Source organism: Cyprinodon tularosa, unplaced genomic scaffold, assembly GCF_016077235.1.
Source record: "Cyprinodon tularosa strain WSP-4 unplaced genomic scaffold, ASM1607723v1 ctg245, whole genome shotgun sequence".
NCBI lineage: Eukaryota > Metazoa > Chordata > Actinopteri > Cyprinodontiformes > Cyprinodontidae > Cyprinodon > Cyprinodon tularosa.
Window position 1 is genome coordinate 326793 of NW_024038908.1, and position 13644 is coordinate 340436.

The window sequence follows — 13644 nt, forward strand, 5'->3', positions numbered from 1 at the left end:
AAAAAATTAAATGGATTTTTCATACTTTAAACCAGGAAAAATGATTTTGCCCAGGTATCGATTTCCATGAGAAATTGTTATTTCTCGCATAATCTTAAACAGGTGAAACTGACATGTTTGGCCGTTAATTTCCCTTTTCAAAGCCTGCACTTTTTCCAGATAAATTTGGAAAGAAACTCCATTACTGTAATATCCAGTTTTCTGTTTGCTAATCACAGCTTCTTCTAGCTGAATCAAATTTGGAACTTGATACCTGAAAAATGTTAAACCTTCACCTCTTAACAGTTCTGTTGCTCAACCTCCCATTCTGTTCTGCTGCTTTAAGCACAAATGAATAGTTCAGGTACACTTGAGTAATTTCTGCTTCACGTGAAATGTGTTGATTTGAATGTCAAGGCGAGATTACTTCACATTTCGATGATGATGATATGGAGAGGGGGAAAGCATGGGATAGGCACTAAAGCACTCCTATAAATGGAAAACTAATAAGTTTTTTCTCCTGCCTGCTCCATCCTGTGCTTCCTAGCCGGCCGGTCGGCCGGCTGGCTGGCTCACTAGCCCTGGGGCAGTGTTGGTGTGTGGCGCAGCAGCAATCAGAGGTCATAATTTCATTGGCGGTTAGCATCAGGTTCAATTTTTCTAGTAGGTTACATTTACCAGAAAGTCTGGATTGTGTTACTGTGTAACGGTGGAATCAGTGCAGAGCTGTAGGATCCCTCTACCTTCCCAAGACAAGCCAGGCAACCGCAAAGGGGAACTATAGCTGGCATATTTTCAGAAATACACAGACAGACGCAGGTTAAAGTAATCTCTTGCCTTTTAGTGCTAAAGTAGTCAGTTATATTCCCCCAAACCCCTAAACTAGATAAACAAAGCTTCTTCTTCTGTAACATGTGGTAGATGTGTGTTTCTATGTGGTTAAAACAGATGTGGAAATAAAAACTTTACTTTCCTGTTTTTAAACCACTCTCACTAAATCATTTAATTTAGATTGGTGTCAGTCTGACTTCGAAAACACTTAAAATTACATAATATAGATTTTCCTAATGAATTAAAATTGAAGCATCATACAAGCCTTGTTATTAAATTCATCATTTCGAAATCTAGATTTTGGAAATAAAATCCATATTTTATGGAAAGAAAAAACATTTTAAACTTCCATATTTACAGCTTGCATAGCAATGTATTTGTAGCAGGCTCAGATCTTTTGTTTAATTTTTATTTAGGTGGTATTTTATTCTGTTCATCAGATTTTTTGGTCAAGGTGGGGCCGATGCCCATGTCCAGCATTCTATGGGCAAGAGGCAGGATAAAGGTCACCAGTCTGTCGCAGATAAAGTTTGATTTGAAAAACTATAAAATAGTTTTTAGCAAAATGGCAATTTTTCCATCATCCAGAAGTTCTCTAATGCAAGCCTCTTATGCAAGCTCTGAGGATAAAAGATAAATTAATAAAGAAATAAAGAAAATACGGATAACAAATTTTTGGTTGTCACAAAATTGTGTCTTTCAAACTAAAAAACATATCAATAATTTTTTAGTGCATCAAACCTTCCTATCTAAGTCTCATTGAAACTGTTGTATTAAACTAAAACCTGCAGCAGCAAAAACTGAGCAAACAATATCAAAGTGCACAAGGACTTCACTTGAGAGTTTATACAATGCTTAAAAATGAAAACAAAAAAAAGGAAAAAATGTTTTTATTAGTCTTATAATCGAACATAATTGTGTTTTGTGTTTCAGGAATGTGACCAGGTACATATTGATGATGTGTCCTCAGACGATAATGGCCAGGATCTAAGGTTTCAAACATCTCTTCAAATCTCTCATAATTGGTTAAAAAGAAAACACTCATTAATGTAGCAGCTTGAGCTAACAGATCCTATCTCTGTCTTTATTTTAGTACATATAACTTCAGCGCTGATGGTTTCCACGCAGCAGCTACGAGTGCCAACCTTTGCCTGGCCACAGGCGTGCGGGGAGGCGTGGACTGGATGAGAAAACTCGCCTTCCGCTACAGACGAGTAAAAGAAATCTACACCACCTACAAAAATAATGTTGGAGGTAATCCCCAACAAGCAGTGCCCCGTGCTTAGTTCTGCTGGCTAGAAATGATTTTGTACATATGTGTGCGAGTGTGTGCCCTCTCTGTGTGGGCATTTAAGTAAGTGCATGTGTATGTTTTTTGGAGGGGGGGGGGCATTTTGAAATTTTCAGTGGTAGTCAGATGACTGGTCCAACGCAAACATTGTTACCCTGTGTTTCAGGTCTGCTGGGCCCTGCCAAAAGGGAAGCCTGGTTGCAATTGCGAGCAGAAATTGAAGCCTTGACGGACTCCTGGTTAACACTGGCACTGAAAGCACTAACATTAATCCACTCAAGGTAGGACTCCTGAGAGCGAATATAGTACCCATGTCCACACTGCATATCTATAGATATGTATGTGGTGTAAATAAGCTGTGGGTTTTAAGCTATCAAAAGAATCTCTTGTGTGGATTCTCCTTTGTATGGCCTGCCTGCTCTAATTTTGACAAATAAGTGTGCTAAAAGATCTGAGCTGAAAAATGAGCCAATCCTTCAATGTAAGACATGTTTTGGGGACTTGATACATTGCTGTGTCATTTATACAGAAGATTGTGTTTTCTTTTCTCCTCCCTCAGAGATATTTGAAATGATGTCACCACCTAACTTTCCTCCTTAGGTCAAACTGTGTGAATATCCTGGTGACCACCACGCAGCTCATCCCAGCCCTGGCGAAGGTCCTGCTTTACGGCTTGGGAGTTGTCTTCCCTATAGAGAATATTTATAGTGCAACAAAAATAGGTAACTGTGATTTCCCATCCTGCTTTTTTAGACTGTAAGCATAAGTATTGTAGAAACGCATTTCTTCCTTAGTGACAAGACTGAAGCTGGGGGGATGGGGTGGATCTTTTGTCACCGGAGAGGGTTGATGTTCCTCATTGAGGGAATTGTTCTAATCAACGTGGGATTATTTTCTTGGAGCAGGACCTGTGCTGGGCCTCTGCTACTCTCCTCTGCATATGAAACCACTTCTATGCATTTATGTCATTCTAGAGAAACAGAAGCCCCTCTCCTGCTCCTCCTTCTTCTCCCCCACCCCCCGCCAACAGTTTTGCCTCCCAATTATGCCCTTTTCACTATTTTCAAAGCAAAATAAATGACAGGCCTCCTCCCTTTCACAAATAAATATCCTGATTTCCATTCTTCACATTGTCATTTGATATTTTTAACCCTTCATAAACATATTGAATACCCTCATACCTAACCAATGAATATCAATATATTTACCTTTGCAGTTAAGAAATGTATTTATTTTATGGGGAGTGGCGGCCTAGTGGTTAGGACATTGCTCTTGGAATCCAGAGGTTCAGAGTTCAAGCCCCACTCCCACAGACTGCCACTCTGGGTCCCTGAGCAAAGACTCTTAACCCCACACTGCTCCCCAGGCACCACACATTGGCAGCCCACTGCTCCCGAAGGGGATGGGTTAAATGCAGAGAGTTCATTTCGTTGCTCTGTACTGGTGACAGTGTGATGACAATAAAAGCTGGAAAACACAGTATTATTTGAAAAATATTGTGTTACATTAACTGTATTTACCTGGGTTCTGTTTTTCTCGTTTTTCAACAAGTAGAGAGTATGCCAGCTAAGACCATTGCAGCCATGTTGTTAAGCTTTAGCCTTCTGCTTCTGGTTGATGTCATACACATCACTGCATTTCACTTGTTCTAAACATTTCTGTATCGAGGCTAATGCATCCATTGGCTTCTGGCAAGATATATTTTAGGGAATTTGGGAATTCACAAATCTCCCAACAATTCATCTTTCTTCCAAGGTAATGCATGACCACTCAGGTGGGGATGAATTGATGCACGGTTGGTTCAGAATGTATCCTGTTAGACCCAAAACAGTTTAGTAAAATATGCACAAAAACCTTAAGAAGCCTAATGGTGAAAGGGTGAAATGACCATCACCTTAGGGATTTTTGGAGCAGACTTGATGGGTTATTACACAAGAAAAAAAAATTAACTTGTTTTTAAATCTTGGAAAAACAAAGACAGTCGTTATTACAGCTTAGACTATCACTCCTAAGGTAATGCCCTTTTATTACTACAGTTTTTATGAGGAGCATCCTCTTAGCAATTATTTGGTTTTTATTTAGATTCATCTTCCTATAGTCAAAAGTAACAAAAGTCAAAGTTTAAAAAAAGGAATAAGAGCTTATGAACACTTTGTCTACACCCAAGACAAAAATGCTATACAGTATATATAATTTTAACCCAAGTCGTGAAATGATAATTATCAAGTAGATTACAATGTCATCTTTACATGAAACTGAAGAATAAACAAACACAATAGAACACTACAAATCCATAAATACAGCATAGTATTTTGTCCAATAAGCACATGGAGACTGGTCACATATTTCTATAACAGAAGAATAAATGTGTTAGACTATTTTTTGATGTAGAAGGAACATCTCTTGGTTTTATGTTTAAGATTAAAGTAGTTCTGTCATATATGTATATATTATTTTCATGTAAGAGCCTCACTATGTTCACGACCAATGCAAACTCCAAAGTGGTTTTGAATTTGTTCCCTTATAGCAATGAGGTAACTTGAATTCATTTAGGATGGTCTCTATCTAAAGGCTGATCTTATCACACCCTTCCTGAGCTCAATGTTTACACTCTTCCCCCTTTTTGGTGTTTTTAAAGGGGCTCTTGTCACACCGTGCCTTTAAATCAACTGAGGACTCAGTGGTCATTGTAGGAGTGTGTTTCTGTTTGCATCCATGCAATGCTTGACTAACATCCTGACTTTCTTCACAGGGAAGGAAAGCTGCTTTGAGAGAGTAATTCAAAGATTCGGGAGGAAAGTTGTTTACATTGTTATCGGAGACGGTGTGGAAGAAGAACAAGGCTCAAAAAAGGTAAAGGGGCACCAAACAACTTTTTTCATTCTACTTTCTGTTCCATAATGTCAGAGCGCTGTTATAAGTACTCAGGGAACACAAAACACATACCTGTCATACCACTCCAAAGAAAGTAATTAGCACTCCAGTTCTCCTCCACAATCTCATCTGTTTATCCTCTTATTAAGCGTCCAAGTACAAGAAAGAAAGTTGGTAGGCTGTAATCAGCGCTCTTCCTCCACCATCTCAGGTTTACAGAGCAGAGGAGGAGGGAGATGGTATAATTATATATTCCTGCTCGCTGCTCAGTGCAGTGTGAATGCTCCATGTGTAACGCTAGACAAGACCTTTCAGGCATGTTGAAGGCACATCGTAAATAGAACGCAAATAAAGGAACTTAAATCATTGTTGATGAAATTAGAATATTTAGTGCAATGACAGGCCTGTTAGCACGAGATGATTCTGGCTCCAAGCCACCCAGGAAACCACATTTTCTCTACAGATGAGGCATTGTTTAATGTTACCACCAGACTTCTGTTCGCTCTCTTGTGTTTACAGCATTTCTATTAGGTTTTTCATGTAAACCAAAATGCTATTCACTCATTAGAAACTTTAGAGCATACTTTCCTAACAGTTACTGCAGGCCTCTGTGACAGGCTGATGACTCGGCTTCTCTTTGAAACATCTTAAACTTTTTTTTCCCCTCACTTGTGTGTCTGTAAACACTCAGTAGAAGCAAAAGGGTAGACGGAGAATGATTAGGCAGTCATTACAGAAGAGCCAGCAACTTTTTACCCTGAGTTAGAGTGTAAAGCAATAGCTCTGTATTATGAAAAGTGAACAGACTCTAGGAATAAAGTCTTGAGGGATGATTGTTGGAGTAGATGCAAATGTTGTTGCTCTGTCTTGGAGTTTTTGGAGTTTGACACTGATGGAAGGATTAGGTGTTTTTCTTCCCATCCGAGTGGTGCTAGTCCAGTGAGACGCCACAGAGTAAAAGGTTTCTGTGTCAACATTGGAGAGGACGTGGAATAACACAACAATTTCACCCGTTAGAAAGCACATATCAGACGTGACACATCGTGGAACTACAAAAGCAAACGTTTGAAAGTCCTCATTCCTTCACCCTAAAAAAAAAAAATCCCTGAAACAATTCTGTCTTCGGTTATTATCATCGCCTGGGAGAAAAAGGCTGAGATAACATCTCCAGCTTTTAAACTTAAAAGCAAAGACAATTTACAAAACAAAAAGCAAAGAGCTTTTTAAGGGTCAGTGCAGGCTCTCCTAAGCGGAACATACGCCTGGGAGAGGCTATACTCCTTTGATAAGGGGAGGGTAATGGGCTCCACACACCGAAGAGCTGAGGACTCTACCTGACAAGCTCCTTTCATTCTCTGCGACTCAGGTTTCGCTTCCATCCTTTGCTCAGGAACAACAGCTCATTTGCACTGTCCTAAAAACACACTAGCAAGCAGGAAGCTCAGTGAAAAGACACCATGGGGAGTTCACTTCTGTTATGCCTGAAAAAAAGCTGTGGCCTGGTTTCAGGCTATAAAAGAATTCCGTTTGTAGAAGTTACAGAAAACTAAAATTTAAGGTATGTTGTTGCTTAGATTGATTACTGGTTTTCCTGGAGAGGAAATCATTATAGTTTATTTTCTGCCTTAAGTAGAAATAATGAAATCTACATGAAATGAGTAATTATTGAGTGATGTTCTTTGTAGTGCTTGCAAAAATATTCACATCCCCAGAGTTTTTTTTGTTTTTATTGTAAGGCTGCAACCCTAAACTTTTGAAGTTTTTAAGATTCCAGTGGATACATTTGCAAAGTAGCTCATCATTTTCTGATGCCAGGCAAAATACTTTAGCTCCTGGCTTTTCAGATAACTGTTATTTGAAATTTACTTTCCAACTTAAAAAAAATCACATTGCAATACTTACTATATTGTGTGCATTTATTCTTTTTTACTATATAAACTGTTGATCTTTATGATTTGTCCCTTGTGCAATTTATGTTGCTATAATATACAAACCGGATTCCAAAAAAGTTGGGACACTAAACAAATTGTGAATAAAAACTGAATGCAATGATGTGAAGATGGCAAATATCCATATTTTATTCGTAATAGAACAAAGATGACAGCTCAAAAGTTTAATCTGAGTAAATGTAACATTTTCAAGGAAAAATATGTTGATTCAAAATTTCCCAGTGTCTACAGATCCCAAAAAAGTTGGGACAAGTAGCAATAAGTGGCTGGGAAAAGGATATTGAACAAATAAGGAACAGCTGGAAGACAAACTAACACTAATCAGGTCAATTGACAACAGGACTGGGTATAAAAAGAGCCTCTCAGAGTGTCAGTGTCTCTCTGAAGCCAAGATGGTAAGAGGATCACCTATTCCACCATTGCTGCGCAGAAAGATAGTGCAGCAATACCAGAATGGTGTTGCCCAGCGTAAAATAGCAAAGACTTTTAAGTTATCATCATCAACCGTGCATAACATCATCAAAAGATTCAGAGAATCTGGAACAATCGCTGTGCGTAAGGGTCAAGGCCGTAAAACTTTACTTGATGCTCGTGATCTCCGGGCCCTTAAACATCACTGCACCTCAAACAGGAATGCTACTGTCAAGGAAATAACAGAATGGGCTCAGGAATACTTCCAGAAAGCATTGTCAGTGAACACAATCCGCCGTGCCTTCCGCCGTTGCCAGCTGAAACTCTACAGTGCAAAGAGGAAGCCATTTCTAAGCAAGCTCCACAAGCTCAGGCGTTTGCACTGGGCCAGGGATCATTTAAAATGGAGTGAGGCAAAATGGAAGACTGTTCTGTGGTCAGATGAGTCATGATTTTAAGTTCTTTATGGAACACTGGGACGCCGTGTCATCCGGACCAGAGAGGACAAGGATAACCCAAGCTGTTATCAACGCTCTGTTCAGAAACCTGCATCACTGATGGTATGGGGTTGCATGAGTGCTTGTGGCATGGGCAGCTTGCATGTCTGGAAAGGCATCATAAATGCAGAGACCTATGTTCAGGTTCTCGAACAACATATGCTTCCATCTAGACGTCATCTGTTTCAGGGAAGACCCTGCATTTTTCAACAAGATAATGCCAGACCACATTCTGCAGCAATCACAACATCATGGCTACGTAGGAGAAGGATCCGGGTCCTGAAATGGCCAGCCTGCAGTCCAGATCTTTCACCTATAGAGAACATTTGGCGCATCATAAAGAGGAAGGTGCAACAAAGAAGGCCCAAGACGATTGAACAGTTAGAGGCCTGTATTAGACATGAATGGGAGAGCATTCCTATTTCTAAACTTGAGAAACTGGTCTCCTCTGTCCCCAGACGTCTGTTGAGTGTTGTTAGAAGAAGGGGGGATGCCACACAGTGGTAAAAATGGCCTTGTCCCAACTTTTTTGGAATTTGTTGACGCCATGAAATTTGGAAATAACATATTCTTCCCTTAAAATGATACATTCTCTCAGTTTCAACTTTTGATCTGTGATTTGTGTTCTATTCTGAATAAAATATTTGTTTTTGACACCTCCACATAATTGCATTCAGTTTTTATTCACAATTTGTTTAGTGTCCCAACTTTTTTGGAATCCGGTTTGTATCTTACATTGGGAAGCTAAAAGGTTCTGTTATTTCTGTAAAAATCTGAGATTAACTCCAAATTTGATGTTTTTTTTTTGTTTTTTTTTGTTGATCTGCAGCACAACATGCCTTTCTGGAGGATCTCCAGCCATTCGGACCTCATGGCCCTCCACCACGCTCTGGACCTGGAGTACTTGTAGCACTGCACCACAGTACGCCCCTCTCTACGCATCAGGACATAGATCCAACCGCCTTTCACCATTGCTCTCGGCCCCCATCTCATGCTTGCTGTGGCCTCCAGACTACAGAAAGAGGGAAAAGCCCCTCCATCCCACCCCCTTCCTCCTTTGCATGCTGCATCTATCTTTTGCTACAATGAAAGGAAAAAGAAGAGGACAGTGGGGGAAAAAAAGAAGCACACGGTTAATGTGCTGACATATAGTCACACATTGTCTTAACCCTGAAACTTTTTTTGTGCCTTTTTTTTTCTCTTCTGCGACACAAAGAACGGGAGAGAGGTGAATTTACAGTGCAGCAGCTGCTCGCCCTGGTTACTGTGAATCGGCTGCTTTCTAAAGCTGTTAAAGTGTTTTACTGCCCCTCCACACCTTCCCGTTTGTGCCGGGGCTCCATCAGGTTTCACACCTTGGAAGAGAGCAGAGCTACTGACGGACTCGCCTTTCTTGCTGCAGAACTCTGTTTCAGCCGCTGGCTAAGATTTCTGCTGCTTTCTCCTCTGCATCCTCTGCGTTTTACCACTTTTTGACTTCCACGTCTCCCTTCTCTGTAAATGGACAGACAGGCTTATAGTGATTTTTATCAGCCTCAACGGGGGAGTCCTGTGCTTCTTATTTATGAAGAGACTTTGCGAGTGGCCCAAGCGCCGCTGAGAAGGTACCTCGATGACAAAGACTTGTGCCTTTTACAAACAAACAAACAACGAGGACAAAAAAAAGACATTTATGGAAGAATTACAAAAAAAATAAAAGAAAATGGGGTTTTCTAATAATTTAAGAAAATTAACAAAAACCTTACATCGCTGAGACAATCGTGTACAGAGGAAATCTTTTTTTTTTTTTTTCCGGTGTGTAAGTTTGTAATCACTGGACTATTCCTTCCTATAATCATTTAGGTAAATGCTCTTGAAAGGTGGCTTTGCTTTTTAATTGAAGTAAAACTTTGAAGACATTCATTTGCCCACAAGCTTATGGAGAAAACCTGAACATGTTGGACACATTCAAGTTGAGTTTTATTAAAAGAAAAAAAATCTTGTAGATAATGGGATCGATTGTTTATCAAGACCAAAAGCATGAATATCAAAGTGTCAAGGAGCTTTCTTTTGATTCTGGGATGTTTCTCTCCTACTATATGTCCCATATTTAAAAAGTAAAAGCTCTCCATCTGTGTCCTTAGGGCATCTCACCAGCTTGCAACCCTTATCCTGACACATTAAAAGACAAAATTAAATCTGATGAGGGTTTAGAGAACGGCAGTAAAAGGCAGTTTCCTGTCTCCTGAGGGGCATTTTAACTGCATTTTGAATGAATCTGATATTTAAAGAAGCAAGCTTGAATAGGTTTTATTATCTTTTATACAAGCACTATAAAAAACTCTTGTACAGCGAGCGTTATTTTGTATGATGTAATGTTTTTATTTCGACTTTGACTTCGATGGGGTAATCATAATTAACAGTGAAAGAGAAGCCACTAATTTTAAGGGGTTGGGGAACTTACAGGACATGTGCTATCAACTGTGAATTTCTTAAATGGAAACTGACTTGTTGAGTTTCTAATTTTTCCCTCCTTTGCACATGTTCACTCTTGGCCTTCACATTTAACTTCAGATCTTCTCTGCTTGAACAGAGTCCCCCTTTGTGTTGAAACAACTTCCCCACACACACACACACACATAATCTGGGGTATCTACATACTGCTGCTAGATCAAGGTAAAGGTAGGTTAATAGAGGAAAATGTTTTTTAGATTCATAAAGCACGCTTTTTTATTACGTTGCAATCGTAAATGCAAACTGGAAATAATTTACACTTCATGGGCCTCATTGTGAAAACGCAAAAGATTGTTGTGTCTGCAAAAAAAAAAAAAAATGTGTACAGATGTTTTTGACATTATTATTTGATTGTGTTTAAATTAATAAAACTGATTTGTGAGCTGTTGCATGTTGTCACATTTTTTTTTTATACCAAAGCATTATTTTTCTATCATTTTCAGATATCCACTAATGTGGTTCGAATAAGTTAACTAATTTATTAAGACCCAGAATTCACACAGTAATGCTTGTGGGAAGCAAACATCGCATAAACCACCAACCCACACTCAGTGCACCCAGTATTTTTAAGACAAAATGCCATGTTGGACAGACCTGATGGCAGTGGATTGTGCTGCTATAACAATAAAATTTAATTATGTTGAGAGCAAAATACTTTTGCAGTGCAGATTATGAAACATGGAAATACTATTTATGGAAGTGGTTTCCACACAAGACTAATTGGAAGTACCATTACATTTTGTGATCTGGATAAAAGCAATTTGTATTAAAAAAAAAAATAGATGGACAAAGCTAGATTTTTCATAGAACCTTTTCAAGCATTGACCTGTGCAAAGGCTGAGGAATTTCTTAAGTAATAAGTCAGAAGACACCTTCTAGAGAAGAAGGTCCAGAATCTAGACGAATCTCTACACAAAATGCTGTCAAAAAATGTGTCTATCTCAGTTCTACCTCTATTCTTAAAAAAAAAAAAAAACATGTATAGGTAAGTTATGGATTCAAAAGAAACTGAATCATTCACAAAAAAAAAAAATATATATATATATTGCGGATTTAGCACTTAACTAACTTAATGATAAGATATTTTCTCAAAACTTTTTTTAAACTTTCTGAAATAAAAATAAACATGAAATTAGGAAAGTGATATCTACTGTAAAGCTATACCTTTAGTTTTTTTTTTTTATATATCTAAGCTGCAGTTGAGTTGGAACCGGACAGCTTACAGTAAGGACTGCAAATGACTCTTGTTAATGTTATGATTCTCTCTTAAAATTGGACCCATGCATGTATTAGTTATCAGCAAAATGAAAAAACTTATACTTTTAAGAGAAATGTTGGTATTTCAGTGAAATTAGGGGCAATGCATCAGCATGGGCTTAGCTTAGCCCTCCTTCCAGGGATTGTAAGGAGTTGGTATTGAAATACATTTGGACCCCAATAAGACTCTGGGATTTAAACGTTTGAATAGGATTCGAACTGTTCAAAACAATCATGTTAAAAGGTAAAATAGATATGAATCCATCCTTAAACGATAAGATGTTCAGGCAATATACTCCTGCAGTTTCCTTAAAAGCATTAAAATATCACCCAAAAGCTATGTTTGAGCAGAGAATATAAAATGTGGTACACACAGAAGTCATAAAAGTTGTAACAACAATTTGAGGATTTTTGCCACATAATCACTACTTTTTGCTCCACGTTGGTCAAGTGACACCGCCTCCCCGCTCAGTGCCTGCGGCATATTTGTTCTACCCCCCCACCCCCCAAATCAAATCCCATGATGCTTTGCGTGGAGAGCTCTTGCAAAGAATTCTGGGATATATCTCTTTGTCTAGTGACCATGGTTGGTTCAAGGTGCATTGAGGAAATTTTGAGTTCACTACTTTTCCATCCACTAGATGTTCGGACACCAATATAAAATGGTGTAAGGGTAGGGCGATCAGACATAGCCTTTGTGTCTGAGTGAACTCCTCCTACTAGTCTCGTAGACTTTGTAATGTAAATGGCCTATGCTTTTTTTAAGTCAGGAGACTCAACCAAAGCTATTTACACTACACTCAGTCATTCACCCATTCACACAAACACACATACCCACACAGATGGTGGCAAGCTACATTGTAGCCACAGCTGCCCTGGGGCTCAGTGACAAAGGTGAGGCTGTCGTACATCATCAATAGGAAATGCAGGTGAAGTGTCTTGACCAAGGACACAACGGACCTTAAAGCCAGAGCCAAGGCTTTAACAACCAACCTTCTGGTTGCAGGACAAACTCTTTAATCTGATGTGAGTGTTGCCATGTCTAAAGGTGTTGGAAATCAAAACTTTTCTGAATCTTTTATCTGCATCATATGGACATAGAAGGGTTGGAATACTTTCTCCTCATCACAAAGCTGTTAAGTCTTCAACATATCAAGTGGCAGTGGTCCCAAACTTCCAGCCGTCATCAGATCTCAGTTCTAAACACAATCATATGGTCATATTCAAACCATGTTGAATGAGACACAACAAGATGTTGAATCCTGCTAGGAATAGAGACCTTTGTGGGACAGGGAAAAACTAGGAATAGCTCAATGGGATATATTTGGAATTTAAATCAACTTTCCCTCCTAGAGTATTTTAAACAGCTATAAAACTCCAATGCCTAATCACAGCCCCCAGAATTAATGTTTGCATCGTTAAGGACGATTTTCTAACACTTTAATATGAAAAGTTGATGACATTGCCCGGCCTGACAAGAACAAAGTCATAATCCTTCATGACAGTCTGTAGAACTTTCAAATTATGTCTGATAACAAATAATAGTTTCAAATCAATGCTTCACAGCAAGTCTGACGAAAGCTCTCATCAGGATGACTGGATGTCTGCAAATTTTCGAAGGCCTTTCACAAGAGCTGAACTGAGCATGATTGGAAGTAACATGCTCATGGCAGCCCCTATTTGTGACCAGATTCTGTAATGCCAGTGGTCGAAGCATACACCACATTGACGCTGAATTGTGGTGCCCTATCAACAATGTTCCAAGATAATTTTTTTACTTGGTCATAATACAGAGCTATCAAAACTCCAAACAAGGTTTAAAAACAATTGTTGCGGGTGGCAGCGGTGTAGCAATACTGCACAAAACCAAAGTTAACATTTCTTATTTTCAACATGGTCATATGTAATCGTTTCACCATAATTAGATATATTACCTCATCACTATTCATCTTTCACACAGCCACTGGAAACAGAGATGTCGTTCAATCCAACTGCAGATAACCAGGAGATCAGGATTATGTCACGCTATGGTTTTTACCTCTCTCGTCTTCATGGGAAATGC

At 39.0% G+C, this 13644-nt stretch overlaps 1 protein-coding gene across 19 annotated transcripts in view; it reads left to right on the top strand.

Moving 5' to 3' along the window:
- eya1 (EYA transcriptional coactivator and phosphatase 1) overlaps window positions 1-10712 on the top strand; it is a 91151-nt gene extending 80439 nt beyond the window's left edge. For all 19 annotated transcript variants that reach the window (XM_038287759.1, XM_038287776.1, XM_038287763.1 and 16 more), the window contains 6 exons: window positions 1744-1802; window positions 1904-2064; window positions 2268-2382; window positions 2702-2823; window positions 4854-4954; window positions 8662-10712. In XM_038287759.1, coding sequence (XP_038143687.1) covers window positions 1744-1802; window positions 1904-2064; window positions 2268-2382; window positions 2702-2823; window positions 4854-4954; window positions 8662-8742 — 639 coding nt within the window. In that variant the 3' untranslated portion in view covers window positions 8743-10712. The remainder of the gene's footprint in view (window positions 1-1743; window positions 1803-1903; window positions 2065-2267; window positions 2383-2701; window positions 2824-4853; window positions 4955-8661) is intronic.
- Window positions 10713-13644: the final 2932 nt, after the last annotated feature.